The sequence below is a fragment of the Anguilla anguilla genome, chromosome 3, assembly GCF_013347855.1.
Source record: "Anguilla anguilla isolate fAngAng1 chromosome 3, fAngAng1.pri, whole genome shotgun sequence".
NCBI classification, from domain to species: Eukaryota; Metazoa; Chordata; class Actinopteri; order Anguilliformes; family Anguillidae; genus Anguilla; species Anguilla anguilla.
In genome coordinates, this window is record NC_049203.1 from 64,191,399 (window position 1) to 64,217,542 (window position 26,144).

General features: G+C 44.0%; 1 protein-coding gene across 3 annotated transcripts in view; it reads left to right on the forward strand.

Moving 5' to 3' along the window:
• Positions 1 to 26,144, forward strand: part of il1rapl2 (interleukin 1 receptor accessory protein-like 2) — a 323,388-nt gene that overhangs the window by 97,577 nt on the left and 199,667 nt on the right. For 2 of the 3 annotated variants that reach the window (XM_035407898.1, XM_035407900.1), the window contains 2 exons: positions 1,401 to 1,481; positions 2,299 to 2,400. In XM_035407898.1, coding sequence (XP_035263789.1) covers positions 2,319 to 2,400 — 82 coding nt within the window. In that variant the 5' untranslated portion in view covers positions 1,401 to 1,481; positions 2,299 to 2,318. The remainder of the gene's footprint in view (positions 1 to 1,400; positions 1,482 to 2,298; positions 2,401 to 26,144) is intronic. The other variant, XM_035407899.1, reaches the window with a different exon arrangement.

A 26,144-nucleotide genomic window follows, 5' to 3' on the forward strand; every position in this document is an offset into this window, starting at 1 on the left:
TCATATGAATTATTTTGTGAATGAACAAAAAACGTTTACTTCGATGAAAACTACAGAAGCTAGAAAGCGCTAAACGCAGTGTTGCCTTCTGTAAGAGGCAACTAAACATGAAAAAGTCACACATCAACAGATGGGAAAAAAAATGTGTAAATGGCTGGGGAAAGACATTTACTGCTGTTTATGACAACCGGTGTATACTTATTTTTTCAATTCCCCATTATTCACGGGAACAGTTGAAAAATTTCTCTTCCTCCAATAGCTGAGGGCAAAGCTGTCACGGGGAATGAGGTGTTGCAAAATAGCGCTGCCAGTTCATAGAACACTAATGGACCGGGCTGTACAAAAAAGAAACATGCAGGGGCCATAATGGATGTTGTATAACCTGCAGAAAAGATCTTTTGTGTGTGCGCGTGTGTGCGCGTGTGTGCGTGTGTGCGTGCGTGCGCGTGTGTGTGTGTGTGTGTGTGCGTGTGTGTGTGTGTGTGTGTGTGTGTGCGTGCATGCAAGAGAGCGAGATAGAGAGAGAGAGTGAATGTGAGAGAGAGAAAGAGAGATTTTATTTATTTTTGAGCTCATTGATGCCACTCTCCCTGTATCTATTAGCCTGACTTGGCAAGCTGTCAAGCTGTCCCATGTATTCATGTATCGACATCTGTTCAACAATATTTCCTGATGTCAGCTTAAAATTTGCCTTCATTTTCCACAACGCCCTCTTGCTCTGGTTCAAGAACAATATAATAATTGTCGTTTACCTGTCGTTAAATAAAAGTCCCCACCAAGTTCCCACCGTTGTCGTCACTGAGCCATCACGGAGCTCTTTGCCATTGACCTCAGTGGCTTCCCTAACCAGTTTTGCCCTTGCATTTTTTGGACACAGCCTGGTTTAGACAGTGTTCAGGTTTTACAATACATCTACGGACTTCTAATGATTGACTTGACTGTGCTCAAAATGACTTTAAGAATGTTTATACCTTTCTCTTGATACTGTATGTACCTTTATTTAACTTTTCCCTGAGCTTGCTTTGGCAATTGAATTTTCGCTTGAATGTGCTACCTCACAGAGGGACCTTGCAAAGACAGATGTGTTTCACCTTATTTATTTTTTCTGAGATCATGTGAACCACTATTAGTGCTTGCATAGCAGCCATTCAAGTTCGAAACCTTGACCTGACCCAATCTACGTCTGAGTACTTACACAATCGAAGGCTGCAAGTTGTGCTGTCCTTAACTGTTGGTGAAATTTGAGTCAGGGTCTGTGGAAGTCACTAAATCCAAACAGTGGACAGCAGCACAGAACCTTATGTGTCCCATAAACCCCAGCTTTATTAATTTGGATTATGTGGCTCTCTCGTCGGGTGGGGCTAATCCTTCTTTTCATTGTTTTCCACACTTTTCCCCAGTAACCACTCCAGACTGATCCGCGTGCTGCATGGACTGTAGAAACAGCACCATGGGAATGGCTGTAGACAGTGCGCTTGCAGGCAGGTGGAAAATCGCACCGTTCCCATAGTGACAATGGTATTTTTAAAGTAAAGAAATCGGTTATTCTTTAAGCTAAGCGGCAGTGGTGTGTGTGTGTGTGTGTGTGTGTGTTAGCAAGCTCTGTCGTTATTTTAGACTTTAAAACCCCATTCTTGGTTTAGAAATAAAACCTGCCTGAAATGCAGCCTTTGAATGTCAGCGGTTAAGATTCAGTCTAACCACAATGTGCTTTGTCCTTCACTGTGACTGAAAAATGTGCATCACGGTTTGAATAAAGGCTTGTGTGTCTTTCAGAGAGAGAGAGAGAGAGAGAGAGTTATGACTTGTTAAAAAAGCTGTAGTAATAGACACAAGATGATTTCCATAGCAGTATTTGTTAGGGTCATTCTTATTCACATGTTCCACAGTGCAGCATAAACCACACTGTCCTGTTTCACATATGCAGTTAAACAGAAACTGAAGACCAATACTGACTTACATCCCTGACTTACAGATATACACATGAACTCAAACAGGTCACACTGAGAGAATATGCATTCATATATGGGCGTTGGTATCTTTGGAGTGAGTTGTGTTGCGGTGGGATGAAGCTGATAATGGTAACATATCTCACATTTTTACATTTCATTGTTCAAGAAAAAAAAAAAAAAAAAAAAAACTGGCATTTAGTGAAAAACTGTGACATCACGCAGTATGTCAGGAGCAGAGATTTCCCTTTGCCGGTGTGGATGTTTATGGCTGCTCAAAGAGAGATCTGGCCCGCGTTGCCTGTCGTGTTATTCTTATATTACTCCTGTTTTTTTCTCTCTCTCCCAGCTGCCTCAGACATCTGAAAGATGAAGCGCTCGGCCCTCCTCTTCCTGCTTATCAGCTCAGCGGCCTGCATCAATCTGAAATTTATCTCCAAGAGAAACTCCGGTGAGTCCACAAGTTGCTCAACCTTCGGTGTGTGGGCACCGCAGTGCCCGTCTGTGGGATCTCTCTCCTGTTATCTCTCACGATGTCACTGTGATCTCTTATTGTGTCACAAATGAATGTGCGTGCAGTAAAACTGGACAAAGCGTTTGTTTGTAAAGCACGGATATGATGTAATGCGCTTCCACCAATCGGATCAGCGTTCCGGGTACGAAATGGCTGTCGGAGCCTGCTGTCACGCCACAAGCCCCTGATAACTATCCTTGATATTGAGCTGTATTTTTTTTTCCATTCAGAAAAAGTGTCTTCTTAAATATCAGCCTGCCACAAAAACAAGTTTTTTCTTGCACATTTGTCCAATGAGGAAAGACTGAGCGATTTAAAAAAAAAAAAAAAAAAAGATTTTTCAGGCTTACCACCGGTACAACACAATCCAGTAGCGTTTCACAATTTGAACTGCATTTGTGCTTCTCTTCCCCATACCCCTGTGTCCCCCCCCCCTCGCCCCCCCCCCCCCCCCCCACATATTGTGTGCCTGTTTGCGTGTGGGTGAGGGTGTGCGTTGAGCAATTATGTTATCAGCACCAAGACGGCCCCTTTTACGTGGGCGACAGAAGCACAAAGGCAGTTTTGTCTGTCGGTTTCTCGCCCGCTTTGAGATTTATAGCGCTTGGACGAATTCCTCTCCCCGCGAAACGCCCGGCGACAGGGCTGGAGCGCACGGTCGCAGCGCCCCCCGCTACTCGCCTCTGTTTTATGCCGCCGCTCGCGTGCGAGAGGCTGGAGTATAACGACGGAGAACATTGTCTGCGAGGACGGCAGCTGCTGTTTTTTTCCGTTGTTCGGGAGACGCGACGAACGTGACAATTTCCGATTCTTTGCCATTAAGATGTGTTTTTGATTACTTTGCCCTGCAACGTTCAAGTTGGGCTCAGACGATTTGTCTCCATCGCCCCGGTAATGTGATTTGTAGGGTGACCATGTAAGATAACGGCAATAAATCATTCATTTTATACTGTGTATATTTATACTGCCCGTTCATTTGTTTATCTTTTACTCGATGCCTGAATCAAGCTAACATCACCCTCGCTAATATGAATAAGTGACCTCGTTATACTGCGAGAATATATGCTAACATCTTTTGCTGTGAATTTATCTGTGTGCATACGGTATATCCATGTGTTAGGGTGCCAGGCCTTGTGATCAGAAGCGCTACGTGTTACCCAGCTCTTGTGCTGACGGTAATGCTTCTTTAAAGTGCTCTGGCGGGAGCTTTTTTCGGAGTGGGGGGTGTGGGGTCAGCTCTGTGGGTGCATGTTTCGATGCCGTGGAAACAATGTGGATGTTGTACGAGGCAGTTCACGGCCCTTGGTTCATCTCAGACATGTTGGCAGAAATGTTCGCGTCGTCACATATGAACTTTCTGAGATTGCGGCATGCGTGCGTGCGTGCGTGGGTGTGTGTGTGTGTGTGTGTGTGGGCACGCCTTGGGATTATACTGATCGAGACAGATAAAACACTTCCTGTCTTTTGCTGAATAAACTGTCTCCTATGTTATTGAACAACATCATAACCCTTTCCTCCAGCTATACAGTACTTTAAAAATATAAATGATAAATAATACAAATAAAGATAATGGTGTTTTTCGTTTTTTGGCTACCCCCATCAAGACATTCAGATGGTCTTAACAGAACTACATTCTTTTTATGTATAATGGTAAAAATATGAATACTGTGTATATTTCTTAAGTTAAAAGAATGGAAAGAATTACCTGATAAATGAAAAAAAAGCTGATTAACTTGCCGCTTTGTGTGTGGGTAAGAGACAGAAGATGAAACAAATGAAAGCAAATGAAATTAAACGGCCTCTATGCAGGCAATTCAGGGGCAGAGATGAGTTTGGTGGAAAATAATCTATTGCATTTGCAATGCAAAACTCCCTCTGAGGCCTGTAAATCTAATGGCTACAAATGATTCTGTGAAGTCCTTTTCACTGTACAAGCTCTAATTTATTGAGTAAAATATGGATAAACAAATTCTACTGGTAGCACTGTACAGATGGTCAGGCTCAGAATTGTTGGCTCCCATGATGAGAATGAGGGAAAAGGGCTGTATAAAATAAACAACACAGATAATGAGCTATATGTTCTGGTCAAACATACGGGAGCTCTATATATTTTGCTATAAATTGATACAATTATTCTTTAAATTAATCATGTTTATGAAGTATTAACTATTCTGAGATATATTGGTATCGCTCTTATTGGCACCCTTAGAGATTCCTTTTAACAAAGTCAAAGAAAAATCTGCAAAAGAATTCTACTTTTTAAAAAGTTAATCTCAGTCTTATAGAACTGTATTGGAGCCCTCCATCGCTTGCAGTTACACAAGAGTATAAAAATGAGGTAATGCGGAATGCAAAATCCCTTTGTGATTCATCACCAATGCGAAAGTCAATAAACTGTCAAATGAAAAGTGACTGATGGTTGTTGACCTACACAAATCAGGTAATGGGCGCAAAACATACATAATCAAATGGTTTCAAAACATCTGGAACAGTTGCCAACTTGCCAGGAAGAGGGCACTAGTACATGATACAAAAAACCCAACGATCACTGCTCAAGCACTGCACAGTTTAGTTGCATCTTGGGGTCGCCAAGTCTCAAAATCAGTCATAAGACAGCACTTCCACACCAACGGGATGTTTGGAAGGTTTGCACAGAGAAATCCCTTACTGCGAGAAATCAACAAATTCTGCTGTATGGCCAAACATCATTGGAACTACTGTGTGATTGGAACCAGGCCATGTACACCATTAGTATGTTTAGCGTCAAAAGAGGGGTACATACATGGAAAAGTATCTTGTACATACTGTACCATCCAATATGGTGGTGGATCATTGATGGTTTAAGATTAATGCCATAACAAATTCAGACAAAGTACCAGAACATTGTATCCAGTATCTTTCAGGAGTGACTTAGTCATAGATGGACCTTCCAACAAGAACATGACCCTCAAGATACATACCTGGAACAAAATGAGCCCAAGAATAACTAAAAACTATCACAGAAGTGATTCTCTGGATGAAAAATCAGTGTTTTGCAATTTGCAGATTGCCATCTCAATGATTCAGTGCAATATACAAAGTTTTTCTGCATGCAAGAAATACATCTCAGTAATGGTGTCATTTGTTTTCAGTTGTCTCCTTGGTGCATCGTTATTAAAGATGCTAATCATTCTGAACAGGCCTGTAAATGAATGTAAATGAATGCAAGGTGCTTAACCTGTAGCACTTAGGACAACAAATGGAAATACATAAATGGTGAATGAACCAATGGTAGCTATGCTATGCTAAGTTTCTTCAGATACGCGTGGCTGTTACGCAAATGCAGCTTGTGTGTTTTCATTAAACGCTTGTTTTTATGGAACTTGGAAGAAAAAGTGCTCAAGAAGTGTTCAGCACTCTCTTTAAAAAATTTCATCCAACCTGGCTGGATTTTCACGAACTGCCATTCATGGTGAATCACAGACGAGGCGCTCTCATTGGCTGATCAGTGGTTAGTGTCTTGTCACTTCTCCCAGTACTCTTTTCTTTTGCGGTCGTTTTACTCCCTTGTCCTGTGGAGCAAGCTGAGAGAATCCTCAGGTACTGGGTGTCACATTCTACAGGTCTCTCCGCTAAACCGTAGCATACCTTGTCCTTCCCTTTCAGATACAAATCACCATTTGAATTCTGCTTTATTGCTTGAACTGATTTCCCAGAGACTGATGAAGTCATAATATGTTATAAAAAAAGAAGTTAAAAGTTGAAAAAGAAAACATTGCATTTGTTAATAAAAATGTCATGAGGCTTATTTAAATTCATTTTTCAAATCTGAGGACAAAGGGCTTTAAATTTAATTAGATTAAGGTGACAGATAAACATTTGCTTTTTCCGTCTCAATAAGGAAAGAGCTGTCGGAGGGCTGCTTTGTTAAATCACAATGATCTAAAAGAAATCCGAAAAAAATAAACTATACGCTGAAGCTCTGAAGACGGCATTTCTGCGAGAGGAAATGGCGGTCTTCGGCTTATCTGACTGGGAATCTGATCGGCCGCCTCCTGATAAGGTCACTCTTATCAAAATTTAATGCCAGAGTAATCTGATTGCTTTGTCTAGCTATTTCTGTTAAGATTGCAACCTCCCCAGCCCCTCCAGAAGAATGTGTCCTGGGAGACTGTCTGCTCCTTCTAATATTTGTCTTTGGCCATTAGGCCTGAGATTGCTGAGGAAGGGAGGCTAGCTCGGCTCAAAGGGCCTAGCGCCTTCTGATCCTGGAAGGACAGGACAGTGTGGTCCATCAGTTAATGCTTTTACATGTAATGGGACTGTCTGTGCTGGGAGCATCCTGTGTGTTGGTATTGATGTTGGGGGTGAAGGGGGGGTGGAATGTTTTATTTTTTTCTATGAGAACTCCAGCCCTGTACTTTAACTGTTTTCTTGTTTGTTCGATGCCGCTAGGACATATTGGCATACTCATCTACTCAGCATATTCGTCTCATACTCATCTACCATGATTTTTTTTTTATTTTTTTTTTTTTATGCAGACATTATTGCTTTCAAGACCTCTCTAAACGGCAGTGTTGCAATGTTCTGTTTCTGAGGAGACACTGTAGGTGCATTTCATATATTGACCAAGTTTTTTTTTTTTTTTTAAACCATGTGACCTGGGAAACAATCTGTATTTGAGTTTTTATCGTCAATGCATCCCTGGAAGCACTTTAATTGCAGTAGTTAGCGGTAAGTAGTCAGAGTAAGGAAACTAATCGTATGGTTAAGGAAAATTGTAAGAGCATTTTGGCTCAGGGGTGCAATTCTCTGAACCGGGGGTGACCGTGTTTAAGGACTTGTGCAGATTTTTTGTTTTAGCCCCAGTAATAACACACCCGATTCAGCTCACCAAGGCCTTGATTGAGGACCACGATCAGTTCATGAATTTAATCAGCTGGTGTAGTGCTGGGCTAAGATACAATTGATTCGCATTAAAATTGTTGATTGGTTTCTGAAAGTGCTGCATCAGTCCCTTGATGCTGGAGAATGGAAAGGCAGATTTAAAAGTCGGGTGAAACTCTAGGGGTGTGCAGAGATGTCATTATCTGTATCTGTATCTGTATCTGTTCAACCAACAAAATTAATTGTCTGTATCTGTATTCGGATAGAAGACTGGAAGTGGGCGTGGTTTATACGAAAGTCACGTTAAATCGGGCAAACGTTGTATTTTCTAGCCTAATATTCATTGGTAATGCATTTGCTGTGCCTTCAAAGCATCAAATTGATTCAATATTGGCGTATAATTAATTATGAAATATATTTCCACATCCTCATACTGTACCTTTCATCTCTCTCTCTCTCTTTATTTTTAACTAAACTAAGTTTTATGAACTGTCTGAACTTATGGGCATTCTAGCAGTACACTCCAGGAAAAAAGCTTTTTAACGATATATGGTCACCCAGGTCAGTTTTAAAACCGCAGAGGCATTTAATCCTAAAAGATGCTATCATAAGCTCATTTTATGCTTTGTGTACTTGATGATGGTGTTATATTATCATCTAAATAAACTATTTATAATGATTATTTACCTTTAGTTTGTTCATTTTATGAAGCTATAGAAGTTATAGAAGCAAAATATCAAAAAATATCAAAATTGGCATATGGAACCAAAATCATCGTTTTTGACTGTGGTGCCTCCCCTTAAACTGCTTTAGAATACTGGATTTTGTAGCGCATTGATTTTAGAACTGTTAAAAGGCCGAGGTGTCCTTTACTGAGAAATAACTTGTTGTGAGGTTAAAAAAAAAAAAAAAAAAAAAAAAAAACCTGGACTGGATGAAAAAAAAACTGGACTGGAAGAAAAACAAAACTTGGACTGGAGTTTAAATAAAAACTGGACTGGAAGCAAAAAAAGACCTGGACTGGAAGAAAAAAAAAACCTGGACTGGAAGGGAAAAAAAACTGGATTGGAATTTAAAAAAAACCTGGACTGGAATTTAAAAAAAAAACTGGACTGGAAGAAAAAAATCTGGACTGGAAGAAAAAAAACCTGGACTGGATGAAAAAAAACCTGGACTGGAAGGAAAAAAAACCTGGACTGGAAGAAAAAAAAACTGGACTGGGGTTATACACTTTTGAAGAAAATAATTCATGAAGATTCAAAGGTTTATTTCCAATGTTGCCAGATTAGCTTCCCCCCTTATAAGTTGTGGAAAAATTGTGTGCCTATTGTAGCTGTGCTGGCACAGGGCAGCCATGTCAATTACCACAGGTAAACGACCAGGCTTTTCAAAAATCTTTCTCATCAAACGTGCCGAATTCTAAACGAGCTGCAGTCTGACGCAGATTATTGATTTCAGAACTTGGCGTGGCGTAGCATGCGAAAGGCCCAGGCTTCGCCATATGTCACTCATTCCCTTCCATGTACAGACCGGCCGATCCAAAATGGCCGGCCCAACTGCCGTCGCAGTGATACGAAGTGTAACTCTGACAGTTGATAACTCTGACAGTTTAGCCGCTCTGGCTCAGAGCCTCCAGACAGCCCTTTGCAATCTGCTTCAGAACCGCGGCGCTTTCTCCAGCCCAGTATGTGCTAGTCAGATAAAAGGAAGGGCGATGGAAGGACGTGTGAAGATCTTCAAAGACCTCACTCTGCTGACTTTGTCAAAGTTCCTCTGCGGTGTCACGCGGTACCTTTCACATCCATTTTAGCCCCAGTGTCAAAACGCCGCCTATTCTTTCTCTGCCTGCTAACCCCGAAAGGTGTACTGTAGAATGGGCGTCTGGGAGCCGGAAGTTCACAGTGCAGTGTGTGTTATTTTTATTTCCTGGTTTATTTTCTTTGACATTCTAAAGGAATATTGACATGGATAGGTTTTTATTCATGAATATGCAGTTAATGAGACACACAGAAACACATACAGGCATACATGCATGTATGCATACATGCTGAAATATAGCATGTCTAAGTTGTAAGTTGGACATTCTAATGTTATCCTCTGCTTTCCCCAAAAAAACATGGATCTGAACTAATTCGCTCACAAAACACATTATCAGTTTGAGGCTCTAATAGCAAGAACCAAGTGAACAGCACATTATCACTCCCATGTAAAATTTAGTCTTACTTTGTTCCAGGATTTATAGGGCACTTTGTGGTGATAACTACTATGGATGGCAAATGAATTGGACAGTGTCATTATTTAAGTGCCAAAGTTTCAGTTAAATCCTGTAAGAGGTTCAGCTTGGGACTTTATGTATGCCATTCCTTTCCATTGTTTATTGTCATTGCAAATGTCATTATTCTGGGTGAATTTCGTGGCTTACATCATTATCCCTTTATATGGATGGAGGTTTTGCTGAAGCAATCCAGGTCAAGGATCTTTCTGCAATTTAAACTGTCCTTGGATTTGAACCCGCAGCCTTCTGGTTGAAAAACAAAAAGTAAACGAACATGCAGTTCCCAAACAACTGCTGAAGAGCTGCCATATGTATGTATTTTTTCATTGGAACAATATGTTAAAAGTTATATCGACTGGACATAACCCGATATGACACCATAGTGCTATGACGCATCACAGTGCTATGACACACTACAATGCTATGAAACACCATAGTGCTATGACACTATATGACACACCATAGTGGTATCACACACTTAAGTGCCATGACATGCCACAGTGCTATGACACATTACAGTGATACTGTATAACAGTGCAGTATATGAGTATATGAACCAGAGTACCCAAATCAAACACTGAAACCGTCCCATCAGATATATTACTAAAGCTGTGAAGCTTCCTACTCTAAGTTGTTTTTACACCCTACATAGCCTTCAGTTCAACCAGACCACCAGCCAGCTGTAAATGTTATGACTAACTGTAAATTTCTAACCTACTGTGGATAGATGTATTGTATTATTTTAAGGGCTCTTTGAAGTACTCCATTAACCTCATAATTTAGCAATGCGTTGCATTTTTAAAAACTATTACTGTGTTTCCCCTTGTCATTTCAGAGCCCACCTTACCGATGATGTTGTTTAGGTATACTATATATCACACTTGCATAACTGAATCACTCAAAATAAAAATCAAAGAGCAGTGCAACTGTTTTGATTAGCGACCTAAGTATCATAACAGAATTTCCGACTGGAAAGAGGGCAGTGATTGCTTTGGTGAGAAATTCTGCGGTCACAGTGTGAAATAACTGCCTTTCTCAGAAGGACTGACATTCAGCCAGTTTCAAAAGCTTCCGGAATGTTTATGACCTGCGGTATGAATTCATTTCAGTACTTCAGACAAAAATGTTCATGAATGATTTTTTTTTCTGTAGGATATTTATTTTGAGTTGTCCATTGATTTCTCAGGGGCGAGCAAAAAAAAAAATGCTGAATTTGTGGATAATTTTAATTAAACAAATGGCCTCATTAAAAAGTCATTAAATAGCTTTTTTTTACAGGATACATAGACATTTTCTGTAAATTCTACCTGAGATTAAATATCCAGTACATTACATAAATAAATATTCTTATATAAAATGCTTATAAATTTAGTTAAAACCGTTTCCCCTTGCCACAACAATGCCCAACACAGATTGTTGTTATAAACACTATTGAAAAATGTGGCCATGCACAAGCATTTTATTAACATTTTATTTTTTTTAATGTAAATTGGATTTTTGACGTGCTGCAAAGTTGACTGTGTACTGTGTGTGTGTGTGTGTGAGAGAGAGAGAGAGCGAGAGAGAGAGAGAGGTGGTGTTGGTGGGTCCCTATGCTAAAGGCCTCATGAAGGTCTTGTATGCTTCAACCAAGCAAATTGCTGAGTAAGACCTTTGCTCTTTGCTCTCACAAACTAATCAGGCAACTACTTCTTACGGCCTTTCTCTCCCAGGACTGACACCCCCACCCCCCGACACCCCCCAACACTCCCCACATTCGAAAAAAGAGAAAATAACTGGGGATGGGATCTAGCCCTGACTTTGATTCCGCTCAAGGTTGCATTAAAGATTCATACCCATTCTTTGTAATGGGATTTGACATATTGACATCTTTTGGTTTGATACCATTTCAGTTGGGCATCGGCATCTCTCTCTCTCCCTCTCTTTATCTCTCCCTCTCCCCTAACTCTTTCTCTCTCTCTGTTTCTCCCTCTCTCTCGCTTTCTCCCTCTCCCTCTCGCTCTCTCCCTCTCCCTTGCTCTCTCCCTCTCCCCCTCTCTCTCTCCTTCTCACCCTCTTCCCCTCTACTTCTCTCCCTCCCCCCTCTCTATCTATCTGTCTAACTCCCCATATGTGCGTCTGTGTACTGATTATCCACACAGCTTTACCAGGAACACGAGGCGTCCTGCCACAGAGGCGCCCGCAGCGTTATTAAAATGTGGCCACCGTTATGCACGGCGGCACAGGCCCCGCCTCAATCCCAACCGCCAGCGTTTGAAAAGCTACACGTTACCGCGGCGAGCGCGCGGGGAGAGCGACGCGAGCGCGATACGGGCGGGAATACGCGCGGATGTGAAGATTCCGTAACAGTGACAGTAATGCGGTTTGACAGCGACCCCCCCGGGGAGGTTACTATACGCGGCTGTGGATTAATTGCCGTCTTAATATTCTGCTCGAAGAGCCGGGGCCGCGATCGCCCATTCACCGGGCGCCTGGTTCAGCGAGGTTCCCCCAGCCCCTGACATTTTTCACTTAATAACGTAATTAATAAAGAATAAAGGCTATACCCTGTCACCTCTGCGAGATGGTTATCGCATTTAAGCTGTAATTGCCCGGGATTTTGATGAATCAGCTGTAATCGAGCCCCCTGCAGGAAGCTTTTTCGGGGCCCCTTCTCGAACGCGGCTTCAAGACGTGCAGTATAAACGGCGGTTATGGAATTATTATTACTGTTATTTTTTTGTCACGTTATTTCTTTTTTTTTTTTGTTGTGTGGTTTTGTTTTCCCTCCTTTTTTCCCCACCGTGAGTTATTGCCGTGTTACGTTTTAATGCTGGAAAAATACAGCGAGCCTCCCCCGTGGAGAATAGCAATGCGGCAAGTACAGTAAATCCATAAATTCTGTGGGGAGCAGAGCTTTTTTCCTCTCTGCCACAGCAACGCAGTTAAGGTTATGGTTACTGTAATAAGAAAACACCTATCCAGTGTGAAGGGATCTCCATGGCAACTTGCCTTAAGAGGCAACCGCTAACAGAACGTTGACTTGGGGGGCTGGCTCGGTTCACCAGCCAGCTCCAAAGAGGCGAGCCCCCACCCCCTCCGCCAAACCCCGCTATCTGCCAGCCTCCGAATCTGTCAGTCCCGGAGTCAATAATTTCACTGAATATGCGCTGGTAACATTAATCTTTCTTTCATTTACTGTGCTGTGTGGGCCTGAAGTGAAATATATTAAACTGGAATTAATTATAAAAACAATTGACTCGTGTGTGTGTGTGTGTGTGTGTGAGAGCCGAGGCTTCCTGGCTGTGCTGTGACATGTGGCCTATATTTCGCTGGAGACAGCGCTAATAAATAATCTGATTAGGGCCCCCCCGTTTGTGAATAAGCAAGGATACAAATCGACTCTGAACGCCTTGCCCTTGCGGGAGGGTACAAACAAACGCTTCTCTCGCGGTTTATTTTCACGGTTTGTGGATCGTCTGCCGTTAGAAAAAAAACAAAAAAAAAATGGGCGAACAGGAGAAAAAAAAACAAAAAAAAAAACAACATGCTTTGAAGGTGCGATCTCACTGTAACGCAGTCAGACCATTGAACATCGTGGGGAGGCAGTGCCTGGGTTTTAACACCCACAGATAACATGTAAAAAGGTTTTCCTGTCAGAAGAGGCCCTTGGGAACAGTGCTATGAATAAATGGAAACCCATATAAGAGCTGCTTTTTTTTAAAAGGGGCGAGGGAAAAGAGAGGGGTCTGGAACTTCAAGTATCATTGGCCTGGGAGGGGGAGAGGTAGACCCAAACCGTTAATGGCAAATCAGTCCGCTGGCTCTAAAAATCCTGTTATGCTGCAAATTTTCTTGTGAAAATTCGGCCTGTCGCAAAAACGCATGTCGCTTCAGATGCACACAGACCAGTGCGTCAGCCAATGACAATAAAAACACAGCTCAGTTATAATCATCTGTGCCGCTACCAATTTTTGGCTTCATAGAATGCTAGGTAAGGAAATGTGCTTTCGGTCGTTGTGTGCTGCGATTGTTTAGTGTTCTAGAAAAGACCACACGTGGGTTACATGGTCTCGTCCACTTCTACAACAGATGGTTTTCATGGTTACACATTGACTGCGGAGGTCCCTAGTGCTCAAACATATGGGTTGGTCCTTATGGTTTCCACGATGTGGAGAATCCAGACAGAAATGTGGAATTCAGCGATTAACACATAGTAAAACGCACAGTTGTGCAAATCTAAAAAGAATGTATGCATTTCATTGAAATGCATCTAATTTGAAGGGATGCGCTATGTGATCTTTCGCTATATGCGAAATGTCGTTGTGATGTTCTGAAACGTAATGACGGAATCCACAGGTGTGTGTGCCAAGAGCCCACAACAGGTGAGAACTCCTCACCTGCATCCTGACCCAGTCAAGGTAGAGCAACAAAGCTATAGCAGTCAAAGTAACTGCATGCTGTGATAGTTTTTTTTTTCCCCCAAAATTGAAAACGTAACATGCACAGTCTGGTCAAAGTGAAGTATCATGGTAAACGGAGTGATTACATTAGCCAGTGCACCAGGAATGAGCATTTTGAACTGTGAGCCATGCATCCTGAATGGCTTTCAGCTCTAGATACTTATGTGCAGACAAATTCATTCAAAGTAAATTGAACTTAAGTCAGGAGGAGTTCTGACAAGGGTGCTTTTTGCATAATTGCGGCACATAGGTCTAAATGTTTTTTGTTTGTTTGTTTTTTTTAGGGAGCCAATTATATTTAGTGAGACAGAAATTCCCTGTGACATTGCCTTTATACATCGCTGGTTGGCAAACCTGTGCTGAGTGCATTATTCGCTATACAAACGTTTTAGGCTCAAATTTAGTATAAAATTAGAAACAATTAAAAAACAAGTACATGTTACAGCCATTAAATCCTGCTTGTTTAAACTATATACAGACCAGTGTACCGACAAATGCTGTCTGTAAGGCATTTACATAAATTATGTCTGTGACGGCATTTTAATATTATGCGTAGCCCGAAACTTGCATGAAATCCAAGCAGTCCAAGGTGGATATTATTCACAAACTATTATGTCATTGCCAAGTGCTGAGGAATGGGCTCTATTAAAAAAACTGGGCCTGTCGAAGGCGCATCTAGTAATTGAGACACTAATTGTAATTTTAATGAAGCACGCTCACTTGTTTAAAGTGGATGACAAATTTAGCAGAAAAATGTCAGGACCAGCAATTAGCACAGTCAAAAGCTGAGCACGGTAGCATTGTCGCTGTCAGGTCTTATCACCGTCTGCAATAAACCAACTCATAATTGGCACAATAAGAAATTTGCAGCAGCGTGACTCGCTGTCGTCCGAGGTAGGTTGGTGGCCAATCACAGCACACGGGCTGATTTTAGTACTTATCTGGAGTATGTTAAACTGTGAGGGAAAAGGCCCGGGTGACATTACAATTGCACGTAAAAACCTCTCAATAATCTCTTTAATGTAGGCCATTGCTGGCTGTCCTTACAGCTGTCATGGTTGCTATTGAAATGATTTTCATCATCAACCTCACAGCTGGCATCGTCATCTTTAAAGGAATATAGAAATAAAGAAATTAAAAGCATTAAAAAGTCCACATTAATAAATTATTTATTCATTTTTACCATCTTCATCCCCATTATCATCCAAAAATAGGTCTTCTGGTTACAAAATTAATAGCAATTACATTTATAGTAATATCAAAACACTGTCATCAAAAATGATATGCAATTATATATTATATATACACTCACCGGCCACTTCATTAGGTACTTGCTAGTACCGGGTGTGGTCTTCTGTTGCTGTAGCCCATCTGGTTCAAGGTTCGATGTGTTGTGTGCTCAGAGATGCTCTTCTGCATACCTCATTTGTAACGAGTGGTTATTTAAGTTACTGTTGCCTTTCTATCAGCTCGAACCAGACTGGCCATTCTCCTCTGACCTCTGCCATCAACAAGGCATTTTCGCCCAGAGAACTGCCGCTCACTGGATATTTTCTCTTTTTTGGACCATCTGTAAACCCTAGAGATGGTTGTGCATGAAAATCCCAGTAGATCAGCAGTTTCTGAAATACTCAAACCTGGCACCAACAACCATGCCACGTTCAAAGTCACTTAAATCACCTTTCTTCTCCATTCTGATGCTTGGTTTGAACTTCAGCAGATCGTCTTGACTATGTCTACATGCCTAAATGCATTGAGTTTCTGCCACGTGATTGGCTGATTAGATATTTGCGTTAACGAGCAGTTCAACAGTTGTACTTAATGAAGTGGCCGGTGAGTGTATATATGTATATAGAATATGAAAATATTCTTCTCGCTTCACCGAATGGATCGTGCTGCATGGGGTTTGTACACAGACACAGATCAGGGCACTTCATTCCCAAGTATTGAATTCAGTGGATTAAGTAAAAATTCCATTTTGTGTTTTATTGTAGGCGGGGGTTATAGTGCTTGCCACAGAGCAGAACAATCCATTATTTGTGTATGGACTGCAACATTCAGGCAGAAGGAGTCACTTCAGGGGAAAATTGAGTTCTGGGTGTTTTTCTGACCAGCTTGTTGTGTGTTTGCAAAATAATAGATGAATTTTTTTTTTACCGAGGAGAACTTTTCCAGCTCCATCGAGAGACCTTAGCATTTTAAAAACCGTGCAGTTTGCGGCTATGCTATTGGCGGGTACCGTGAATGAAAAGTTTGCCTATCCTACAATTTGAAAAAATAATAATAATAATAATAATCGAAATGAATTGATGGTTAAGCACCTCGCTGTGCAAGAGGTTTGAAATCATTACATTCGCCTTTCCACTTGAGTAGCGTACTCGAGTTCGAGGTCGGAAATAGCACCGCAGACGGGACTGCTCACGTCTGCCGTTGTCTCTTGGAATTACAGTGTTTCCGGACTCTTCTTGCCGGCCGACGCCACGCCGAGGTCTCGAATTTGTTTCGAGAATAAAATGACCTTTTCTCAGTCGCGCACACCACCCTTATTTCCTTGGAATCCGCGGGAAGAAAGAAAAAAAAAAAAAAAAGAGCAAGATATTGTTCAAGGCCACTTGAATTCAGCCCAGCTGTCAGCCAGCGTGTAATTAAGTCCTGCTCTTCTCACTCTTAGGCCCGGAGCCTTGTAATTTTGTCAGGGAGGGCCGCGCGGCACAATTCCAGCGGTACCAACGGCAGCGCTTTCTTTCTTTCTTTCTTTCTTTCTTTCTGCTCGCGCGGCCGTGTTTTGTTTGAGTCGATTGTGTGTTATTGCGTTATCGCCGAACGTCTGACCTGTCACAGAAAAGAAGGACGCGTGCCCTGGCAGTCTCCCCCCCCTCCTCCCCCTCCTCCTCCTCCTCCTCCTTCATCACGAGGCCCCTGTTGTCGACGACGACGTGCAGATTTCCAGCGGCGGCCGATGCCGGGGCAGCGAAACAGAAGCCTGCGCGCCTGAGACTCCTCGAGATAACGGCTAAATCGCTGCGCGCGTTTCTGCGGCGAGGCGGGCGGGCGGAGGTTAATGGAGTCCAGAACCGCGGAGGCGGGCGGCAGAGGGCTTATTCGCATTCTGATCGTAATTACGACACGGCCCCTGTCAAACGGGCTCGTGCGCGATGGGGGGCGGGGGGGGCGGGGAGGGAGGGGGGGGGCTTCAAGGAAAAGCTTCAGAGAACGGGAGCCATCGTCCTGAATAAACACTCTGCCGTGTTTATTTTGGCCCCGGGGGACCACTTGGGAGAATCTATCCCCGCCTCGCGAAAAGAGGAGAGGGAGGAAGTTGACACTTTTGAACCAGATGTGAAGCTGTTGACCTCGAACGGGGGGGGGGGAGGACGGGGGAGGGGGGAGGAGGGGGGGGGGGGATGATAAGTGCTTTCTGACAGGACTCTCCGGAGGGAGTTGGGAAGAACAGTGCAGGGGCCAAACCGACAGAGTGCCTCAGGACTCCTAATGATAATGCATCTGACACGGGGACCGTGAAGTCGAGGGCACTTATTTGGGGGAACGGGGGAAAAAAGGCAAATAACATTCGAGGAATGATAATCGTCAGGGGCGATCGTTTGCTTTTCCTAGGGAATCACGAGCCGCCGTCACCCCCCCTCCCCCCCCCCCCCCGCCCCGGCCAATCAGACAGGCTGACAAGACCCGAGCTGGTTGATGAGGTCACCCGCACTGTCCACAGTGGGCAGGGAAGGAGGGGCAGAAGCCAATGGCAGATAGATGTCTAAATATGGCGAAGACCACCTATTTGTGGCATGGGGCATCTGCCTGCAATACTGCCTGTTTCCTGTCAGCGACCCATGTGTGTCCTTTCACTTCCTTACACTGTTATATACCTGTTTCCTGCCTGTCCATGATGACTTTCAGACAGTTGCGATGAGAGAGTTAAGGATTCATGAACCTTCATAATGCTGTATGTTGAGCTACTGTACGCTGAGAGTAACATACTCTTTTAAAACAACAGGTAACATAGCTCTCAATGGGGAGAAATGTTATTAGTGGCGATGAGTATCGCTGATGCCAACCTGTCTTACCGGCTTGCTTAAATGTGATTACGGTATAATGAGATACCATGTAGCGTAATGGTTATGGAACTGGCCTTGCAGTTCAGAGATTGCGGGTTTGAGTCCCAACTGCGATGCTATTGCTGTTGTACCCTTGAGTGCGGTACTTAACCTGAATTGCTGCACTAAATCCCGCAGTATAAATAGATTGCACGCTTAAAGAAATGTGCTCGGGGCAAGAGCATCTGCTAAATCGACACCACCCGTTTTGGGCTGTGAAACATAATAAATACCTTCTCGAAAGGAGCAGCTTTTAAGGGCATGAAAAGAGAAAGCACTTTGTGCTGTCATGTAGTTGTTCCTGGTATAAAGAAGCGGGAAATCTTTTTTTTTTTTTTTTTTTTTTTTTCTTTTACAAAGTTTCTCTCTTGAAATATACGGCGTATCTCTCCTGAAAGCACAGGTTGTGTGGTTGTAGGCTTTTTTTTTTTTTTCTTTTTTGCTAATTTTACATGGGTCAGTAGAATCTTGCCTTCCTGAAAATACCAATTCTTGCGATCACAGATGGCTTGTTTTTCCACCTGAAGTGCTTTGTGAAGTCGTCGTTAATGCTCTTTGAGCCTTGAACAGCATAATGCAAGAGAATTAGTTAGCGCCGTTAATTAGAAGGCAACTGCAAGTCTATCCAGATTCTGACACCGTGCAACATTTCCTTTCATTCATAATACAACCGTAATCATCTCGAGGCACTACAAAGGACGAGAAAACCAAATGACTTTCTCTCATGTTCCTTATAGCTTTTACAGGTAATAGGAATGTGTGTTGAATTAAGGATGTCCCATGAGGTTTTTTTCCTTTTGCATTAATAAAGTGCAATGGCTGCTAAGCATTATGGTTTAATGTGAAATGGGTATAATTAGCAAATACCTTTTGGATTATGCACGTAGCATGGCATTAGAATGTATCTATTCCTTTACTTGTATTTTGTTGCTCGGAGTCCATTGACACATTCATTGTTCAGTAAATCAAGAATGATCTAACCATGTGTGGGATGAGTGATTGTGATCCTGGAGGGCCAGATTTTTTTCTTCAAACAGTTACCTTGACTAAGTGAGCTAGTTGGTGGTACGCACCAATACTGGTTCACTGGTTAGATTACAGTAAAACGTTTCATATAGAGACACAAGAAGACACACAGTCACCATTTGTGTGCTTATCAGGAAATGTAGCTAAAACGTCAGGTGGCGTAAACGTCAGGGCTAATTAAGTTGCTAATTAAGGCCAGAGGTTGGCATGAAAGCCAGAAGCAGATACGGCCCTCGTTGGCCGCCTCTGGTTTACGTGCACTCGGACTCTTCCGCGGGCAGTGTGGACAGGCGTAGACGGCGTCTGAACTCCGGGCGAGCTCCCTTTCTGAAGCGAAAGTTTTTACCGCACGCGCGCGGCTGCCTGCGCCTATGCCCTTCTCCCCGAGGGTCCCGGAGGAGGAGGAGGAGGGGAGCGGGAGCGGGAGTGGGAGCAGTCACGAAACACCAGCTCCGTGTTTCCATCTCCAGGAATCGAATCTGACAGCTTGAGAAAAAAAAAAGCGAATAATATTTGTTTTATGACAGCGGGGCAGCGAGGGGATCAAAGGCGGTAACTTTTCTGATTCGGAAACTCCAGGCCCCGACGGGGAATCCGGCAGGACGGAACTTCTCTCTCATTGGTCGATGTGTCGCTGGTCTGTCGCTTCTCCCTCATTGGTCGATGTGTCGAGCAACGGACACGCAGCCTGCTGCCGATGACCCCCCCCCCCCCCTCCCCCCAAGCGCCGGGACGGTGAAAACTCTGAGGCCGCCCGCGGTGTTCTCTGATCAGACGCTGGACCCCGCGCGGCTCACCGGAGCTCATGTCCAGGCTACGGTCGGGAGACTCCGCTGAAGCGTTCGCGGCGAGTTCGCCGCTTGATCCGTCGTCCCGCCGGGCCGGAGTCGGCAGGCTGGGGGCCCGCGCCGGATCTTGAGCCTGAGCGCCTCCTCGGCCGTTACGAGAAGCAATCAGACGACTTTACGCGGCTGCACCGGTGCCCCCGGTGTCCGGCGCGTCCCCAGCTTGGGCTGGGATGCCTTCCTTCAGACGCGCCCTTCGGAGCGCACCGGCCATCTGGTCCCCCTTTCCGACGACGCGGCCAGAAAGCCGACATCTGCACCCGTGGCTGAGAGATCGGTGAACGGCGGCGTCCAGCCGATTACCCCTCTGCATCCGTACGCACTCATACGCTGCAGTGATCTGCAATTACCCATCATGCATGAGGCCTCATCGCACCTCCGCCAAAGACCTAAGCCAAGGCCAAAGACTGCACTTCACAGGCTGCCTACAGCCAATCTGAAAGAAAGCTGGTGTAGACATACTGGACTAAATTCTTTCTTTTGTTACCGATTCTTGTTTTTCTTTTTCTTTTTCTTTTTTCTTTTCCTCGCAGCACTTTAAGCTTTGGCCACTGCCCCGCTATTTTTTCTTTTTTTTTTTTTTTTTAACAATATCAGAAGGACTTCATAACTTTATGGTTCCCATAGAAACCTCAGGGTGCCGGCATGACCTGATTACACTGTTTTAGTGAGTCATTGCGCTCCAGGCAGGGGTTCTGCTGAAGACGGGGAGATGTAACATTTTTTAAAAGGACACTCTGTCGGAGACACTCAATTGTGCGCCTGTCGTCAATATGAAAATGCTATTTGTGAGCCAGTTGCATTTTGCATTGGTGTCAGAGCAGAGATGAACATCTGAACACTGTACTGTGGCAAACACTTTTACCGTCTAAGTTTCAGCGGTAAGGTGAGGAATCGTTTAGGGCCAGATGTGCTTCCGTCTGAGGCTTCAGAAGGTGTTTAACCGGGAGGAAATGATTTGTCTTCCAGCTGAACTAACCCCAAGATAATTCGTGTTTTTGTTTAGCTGTTTTTCCCTCTCTATTGTTTGTGCAATTTAAAGGAAGGGACTTTATGCAAGACAAAGAGTTCCCTCTTTCAGAATTGGAACTTCACTTGTCAAAATACTCTCTCAATGGAGCCATAGATAGACTGGAAGGTTTATCCAATGGCTTCCAAATCCCCCAACAGTCTGATTCATTCTAATAAAGAAAAGAAATGTGTCTTTGAAGACATAGAGACTCTCTAAAATACGAAAAAGACATACATCTTTGTGGAATAAAACAAGGCCAAAAATATGAGATCATTTTTATTAAGTTTTTGTGTATCTGTGGCAGAGCAAAGTCTAAAAATTTCATCATGCTGCATGAGAGCAGTATTTGTCTCAGAAGTGCTGAGGAGATGTTCGCCACCGTGCGCCTAATTGCTAATTAAACCATCAGCTGCCCCTGGGGCAGTGGCGGGGCTGGCGAGCCCACTGCGGGGTGGGATTGAGGGGTGGGAAGGTGGGAGGGTTAGGGGATTCGTGGCACTTGCTCGGAATCCCTAACAAGCGGGGAAGGATTTTTGTAGGCGGCTGATCACGGCCGCGCATTCCAGCGACTGACAGAAAACAAATCCCGTCTGTTGCAGAGGTCGCCCGCGGGTCACAGTCGTCTGCTAATCATCGTCTGAAGCCGGTACATCTCCGCCATTCCTTTCTCTCTTTCTCTCTTTCTTTCTTTTTTGTTGTCACTTGTTGTTGTTTTTCCCCTTCGTCTCTTCGCAGCTGGGATCCACGGCCTCTCTGAAGTACATTTTTAGCGTATGTTCTCAGAAAATAACAGCCCGGCGTTACCCCAATAAACAAATTCCCCCTTTCATCATAGGTCTCTCTCCTTAGAAAAAGAGAAAAAAAATGACGGTGCATTTTACATTGGCAGAAGATAGCTTAAGGGATTTTGACAAAGGGTTGCTGCTTCATATACTGAATTTGATGGGAAATTGGCTCTTTTTTTTTTATTTCGCTGCGCTGAAAGTTTGATGTTTTCTCTGTGGATTTAGACTGCTTTCTGCGTGTGGACAGGGGCTGGGGTGAGGTTAAGTGACATATTGCTGAAGTGTGTTGTTATTCTCAAGGAGAATTCGCACACATTCACTGACAGAAAACACCACGAAATGTGATTTACAATTACAGTAAGTGACCCCTTTTGTGTGTGCAGCAGTTATTTTCTCTCTGTGTGTTTTCAAAGCCATTGTGCAAGCAAGCAAACATAGCCTTTGTTTTGTGTATTGTCTTTCGTTTATGTGCGTGTTTAAGTGAATCGAGAAGGTCAAATCATCCATGAAAGCCACAGAAATAGGTAGCAATTGTTGTTTTGTGCAACTGAACACAATACACAATGATTAACGATAAGATCTCAGATCCCATGGCGTCACCTCTGGCTGTGGCTAACCCGTGGAGCGATGCGGTATTTTGATATTTTGGCGGACAGGTATTCTGACTGTCTCATGAAGATTTGTTGCGGGGCTAATTTTGTCAGCAGGCAGCACTCCGCAGTCCACACCTCGCGCGGAGGTACGCAGCCTCGCCTTCTGCATTTCATATTCCATAACGGGACTGTGTCTGTTCCAGTCCATTAAATAGCGAATGAATCTTTAGCACTCCTCCTTCTAAGTGAAAGAGTCTATTGGGAACTGTGAGGTGCAGAGGAGTTGGAATGTGCACGGCTGTGCGTGTTTGTGTGTGTGTGTGTGGCGAGTGGGGGGGGGGAATGCGTTGGTTGGTGTGTGTTCATGAGGCAAGCACGGGGTGTTGTTTAGGAATGAATTTATTACTTTTGTATCTTGTCATCTCTTTTGCTTTTGGGGCAAATTTATTCGGAGGCATCCGTGTGATGTTATGCAAATCCAGGAGACACGGTTACTCTGGGAGACTTGCCCCGTCTGTGATCACGTGACACACTGGCTGAAACGGTTAGATTGGGTGTCCTCCCGGGTATTTGCATAATATCCGCGTATTTTTTTTTCATGGGAGCGCATTATGAATGGCATTTTTAAACGCTCTTAATGAAAATGACAGTATTAACCTTCATCTCATATCAAGGTTGCTATGCACCCATACATATGTAGATGTGATCTTGCTCGTGTTAAAACAATCTCTCTACTGTGTCCTGTATAAACAACAAAGCACTGTTTCAAAGCATCAGAGTTCAATGCTACACTTCAGTACCTTGTGATAGAAACAAAAAAAAAGATCATATTAAATTGTATCACGTTGGTGCATCCTGATGTCCATGCTCAGCATTTTTTAAAGTTCCTTTCACTCACTCCTCTCATTTCCATCTGTTAATATATGTTCATACCAGCCTCTTGCCAATAGCTCCTGTAAGACATTGCTCATACTGCAGATACTCATTTGTGTTCATCATTAGCTCTATTATTTGGACATGTGTCCGTGATTCATCTCATATTATCCCGATGTCCTCCTCATATTGAATCTGTTCAATACTTTTAGTGAGATTTGCCCTAAACTGAAAGCCCCCCCCTCTCTGTATTATTATTATTATTATTATTATTATAATGGCAGCTGGATTAGAGTTGCTATTTTCTTGATGAAGCGGCCTGCCGCACGTTTGCGGGAGAGATGTGAACCCAGGGAGGGAGCAGCCCCCAGCGGACGGGGCTCTAATGATGCCTGTTTAATCGCATTTTAATGTACCTGAATGCAGCAGCTGCTCCTCCGCTCACCCACGACTCCGCGCTGCTCAGCCGTCGCGGAAAACAGATCAATTAGCGGCGGCGGCGGCTGTGGCGGCGTTGGCGGCGGGCGACGACACGGGCCCCGGGCCGCCGCGTCCCTGCCGGGGCGCATATGGCGCTCAGCGGTCCCGCCGAGTTTTCGGGCGCGACAAGCCCCGCCCCCTTCTACCGGCCGTCGTGCGTTTCCTGAGCCAATCGCAGCGCGCCATTGGGGCGAATTCCCCCCCCCCCCCCCCGGAACCCTCGATGCTGCAGAACGGGCCTTTCATTAGGCTGCAGCGAGACAGGAAACCGTGCTTGAGAATAACGACGGGGCGTCCGGGCGCATTCTTAACGGACAGAACAAAAATAAATAAAAAATATGTAAATGTCAGAGGACCAGAGCCGTGCGCAGGCAGGTACGCGGTTTGAGAGTTAAAGACGGATGAAACAACGGACGATTAGGCCAATTGACTAATCGACGGGTTGATGTGTGAGCGGACGGGGAAAACAGTGGTCAGCGTCGGTCGCCTTTTAATTAGCGACGCCCGTTGCTATGTCATTACCGCGCGTTGCCGCGCTTGTCAACGTGTCAGCCGCTGGTTTTTTTTCGCCGGGGCCCCCGCGCGCTGTCGAGCTCCCTGCGCGCCGACGCATGCGTCAGAGCCCCCTGAGTTCTGAGCTCGTCAGTTTCGCGGCGGCGCGGAGAAGAGTGACGGCGCGGGTGGCTTCTGCGCTGGGGCCCCGTCCCGTCCCGCCCCATCCCGTCCCGTCCCTCTCCAGGTCCTGGCAGATTTACAGATTCCATTACGCCTCTATTGAACGGGGCTGGCAGGACATGCTACAGCAAACAAAAAAAAATGTATATATATATAAATAAAATCCCCCCCCCCCCTTTACCCCCATGCTTTGAACAGCACAGCATCCTCAGGCAGAGAGATATACGCTGTTGCGTTTGCAGGGAGCCGCCCCAGCCTTATTTCTAGTGGGCTAAGGGCTCGGGGAGCCGCCAGACTGATTGAGGGCAGGGGCAGGCACTGTGTGCGCACTCTCATACCCACCCTGGGCTATGGGACGCAGTCAGCTGTTTTATGCTACAGTAGAGGCTGGGTCAGGACAGAAGGGATCTCCACGCACCTGGATGTTTTTTAAGTTGGCTTGAAATAGCCAAAATATTCTTCTCCTTAGTATTTCTTCTTCTTATTCTGCATCAATTTTCTGTACACTGCTCCTTCTAGCTGCTTTTCTGCCTGACCGACCGTATTTGGCGAGTAGCTGCACATAATACGGAATTGTGTTGCTTCTGTGTCAATCGATTGAACATTTTTGAGATTTTTGCTATTTTATATAAAAAATGGAACATTGATGGAATGTTCGGAATCTGAACACGCTCTTGCGGCTGATGTCACAATCGGCTGCTTCCGTTGCCACAGGTACAGACTGTCACTCTTGCAGAGCTTCTAACGAACAAAATCTCTGGCAAGGGCAGTAACGTTAGCAACATCAATATAAGGTCAACATAAACCAATATCAGTCAGCTCTGTTATTTATAATTCCAGTGAGCTAATATGTGTATTTCAACATTGGCTTTTTTTCAAGCCGACTTAAAAGTTTGCCCTCAAACTTTTCCTTTTTTCTATGCAAACCTGCTTCCTCAAAGAACATTGTTCATTTTAAGTTTTCGCACATCCTAGTAGACTTTAAAGTGAGCTCTCTGCCAAGCCTGGCTATTTTGGATATTTTATAGCTGTGTCATTGAATAGTAGATATCTTTTCTCTCATCTTTCTACCCTGTTGCCTCTAAAGCAGAATTAGTAATCACGCTGAAGCTGATTGAAGACTTGGACGGCCGCTCGACAGCCTGCGTTTTGACATTGGATTGACTTTCCCTTTTCACCTCTTTAAATCCGTAATTGCATGCTAAGTGCTGGGTTTGTTTTTCTGTGAATGACTTGGGTTCCTGTCAGGACGAATCAATTCCTTTGTGAGATGACTCTAGTTGGCCCTTTATTATTTCACTAATCTACTTGATTAAGAGGTGAACATAATTTCGAAATGAAAACACGAGCTGTTTGTGTAGCATAAAATGTATCATAATTTGTTTCGAGGATGCAGGTTCTCTGAAACCTGACTTCTGTTCTGCAGGAAAGGTGGTCTGAAGTAGGCTGCCATGTCAGGCACCTGGATAATCAGGTAGAACTCCAATACCATCAGCTGATCAGCTCTGTGATTAGCTGATAGACTGGGGTCAGAAATCTATCAGTCAATTTCTCTGAGTTAATCAATTAGTCTATCACCCAATTCCTGATATCATAGCTTAAATGTGTTATATATTTTTTAAAATATGTTCTACATGACTTTTTTAGTCAAGATACCAGAGATTTATTTAAAAGCCTGTAGTGACCTCTATAATGTTATAGAG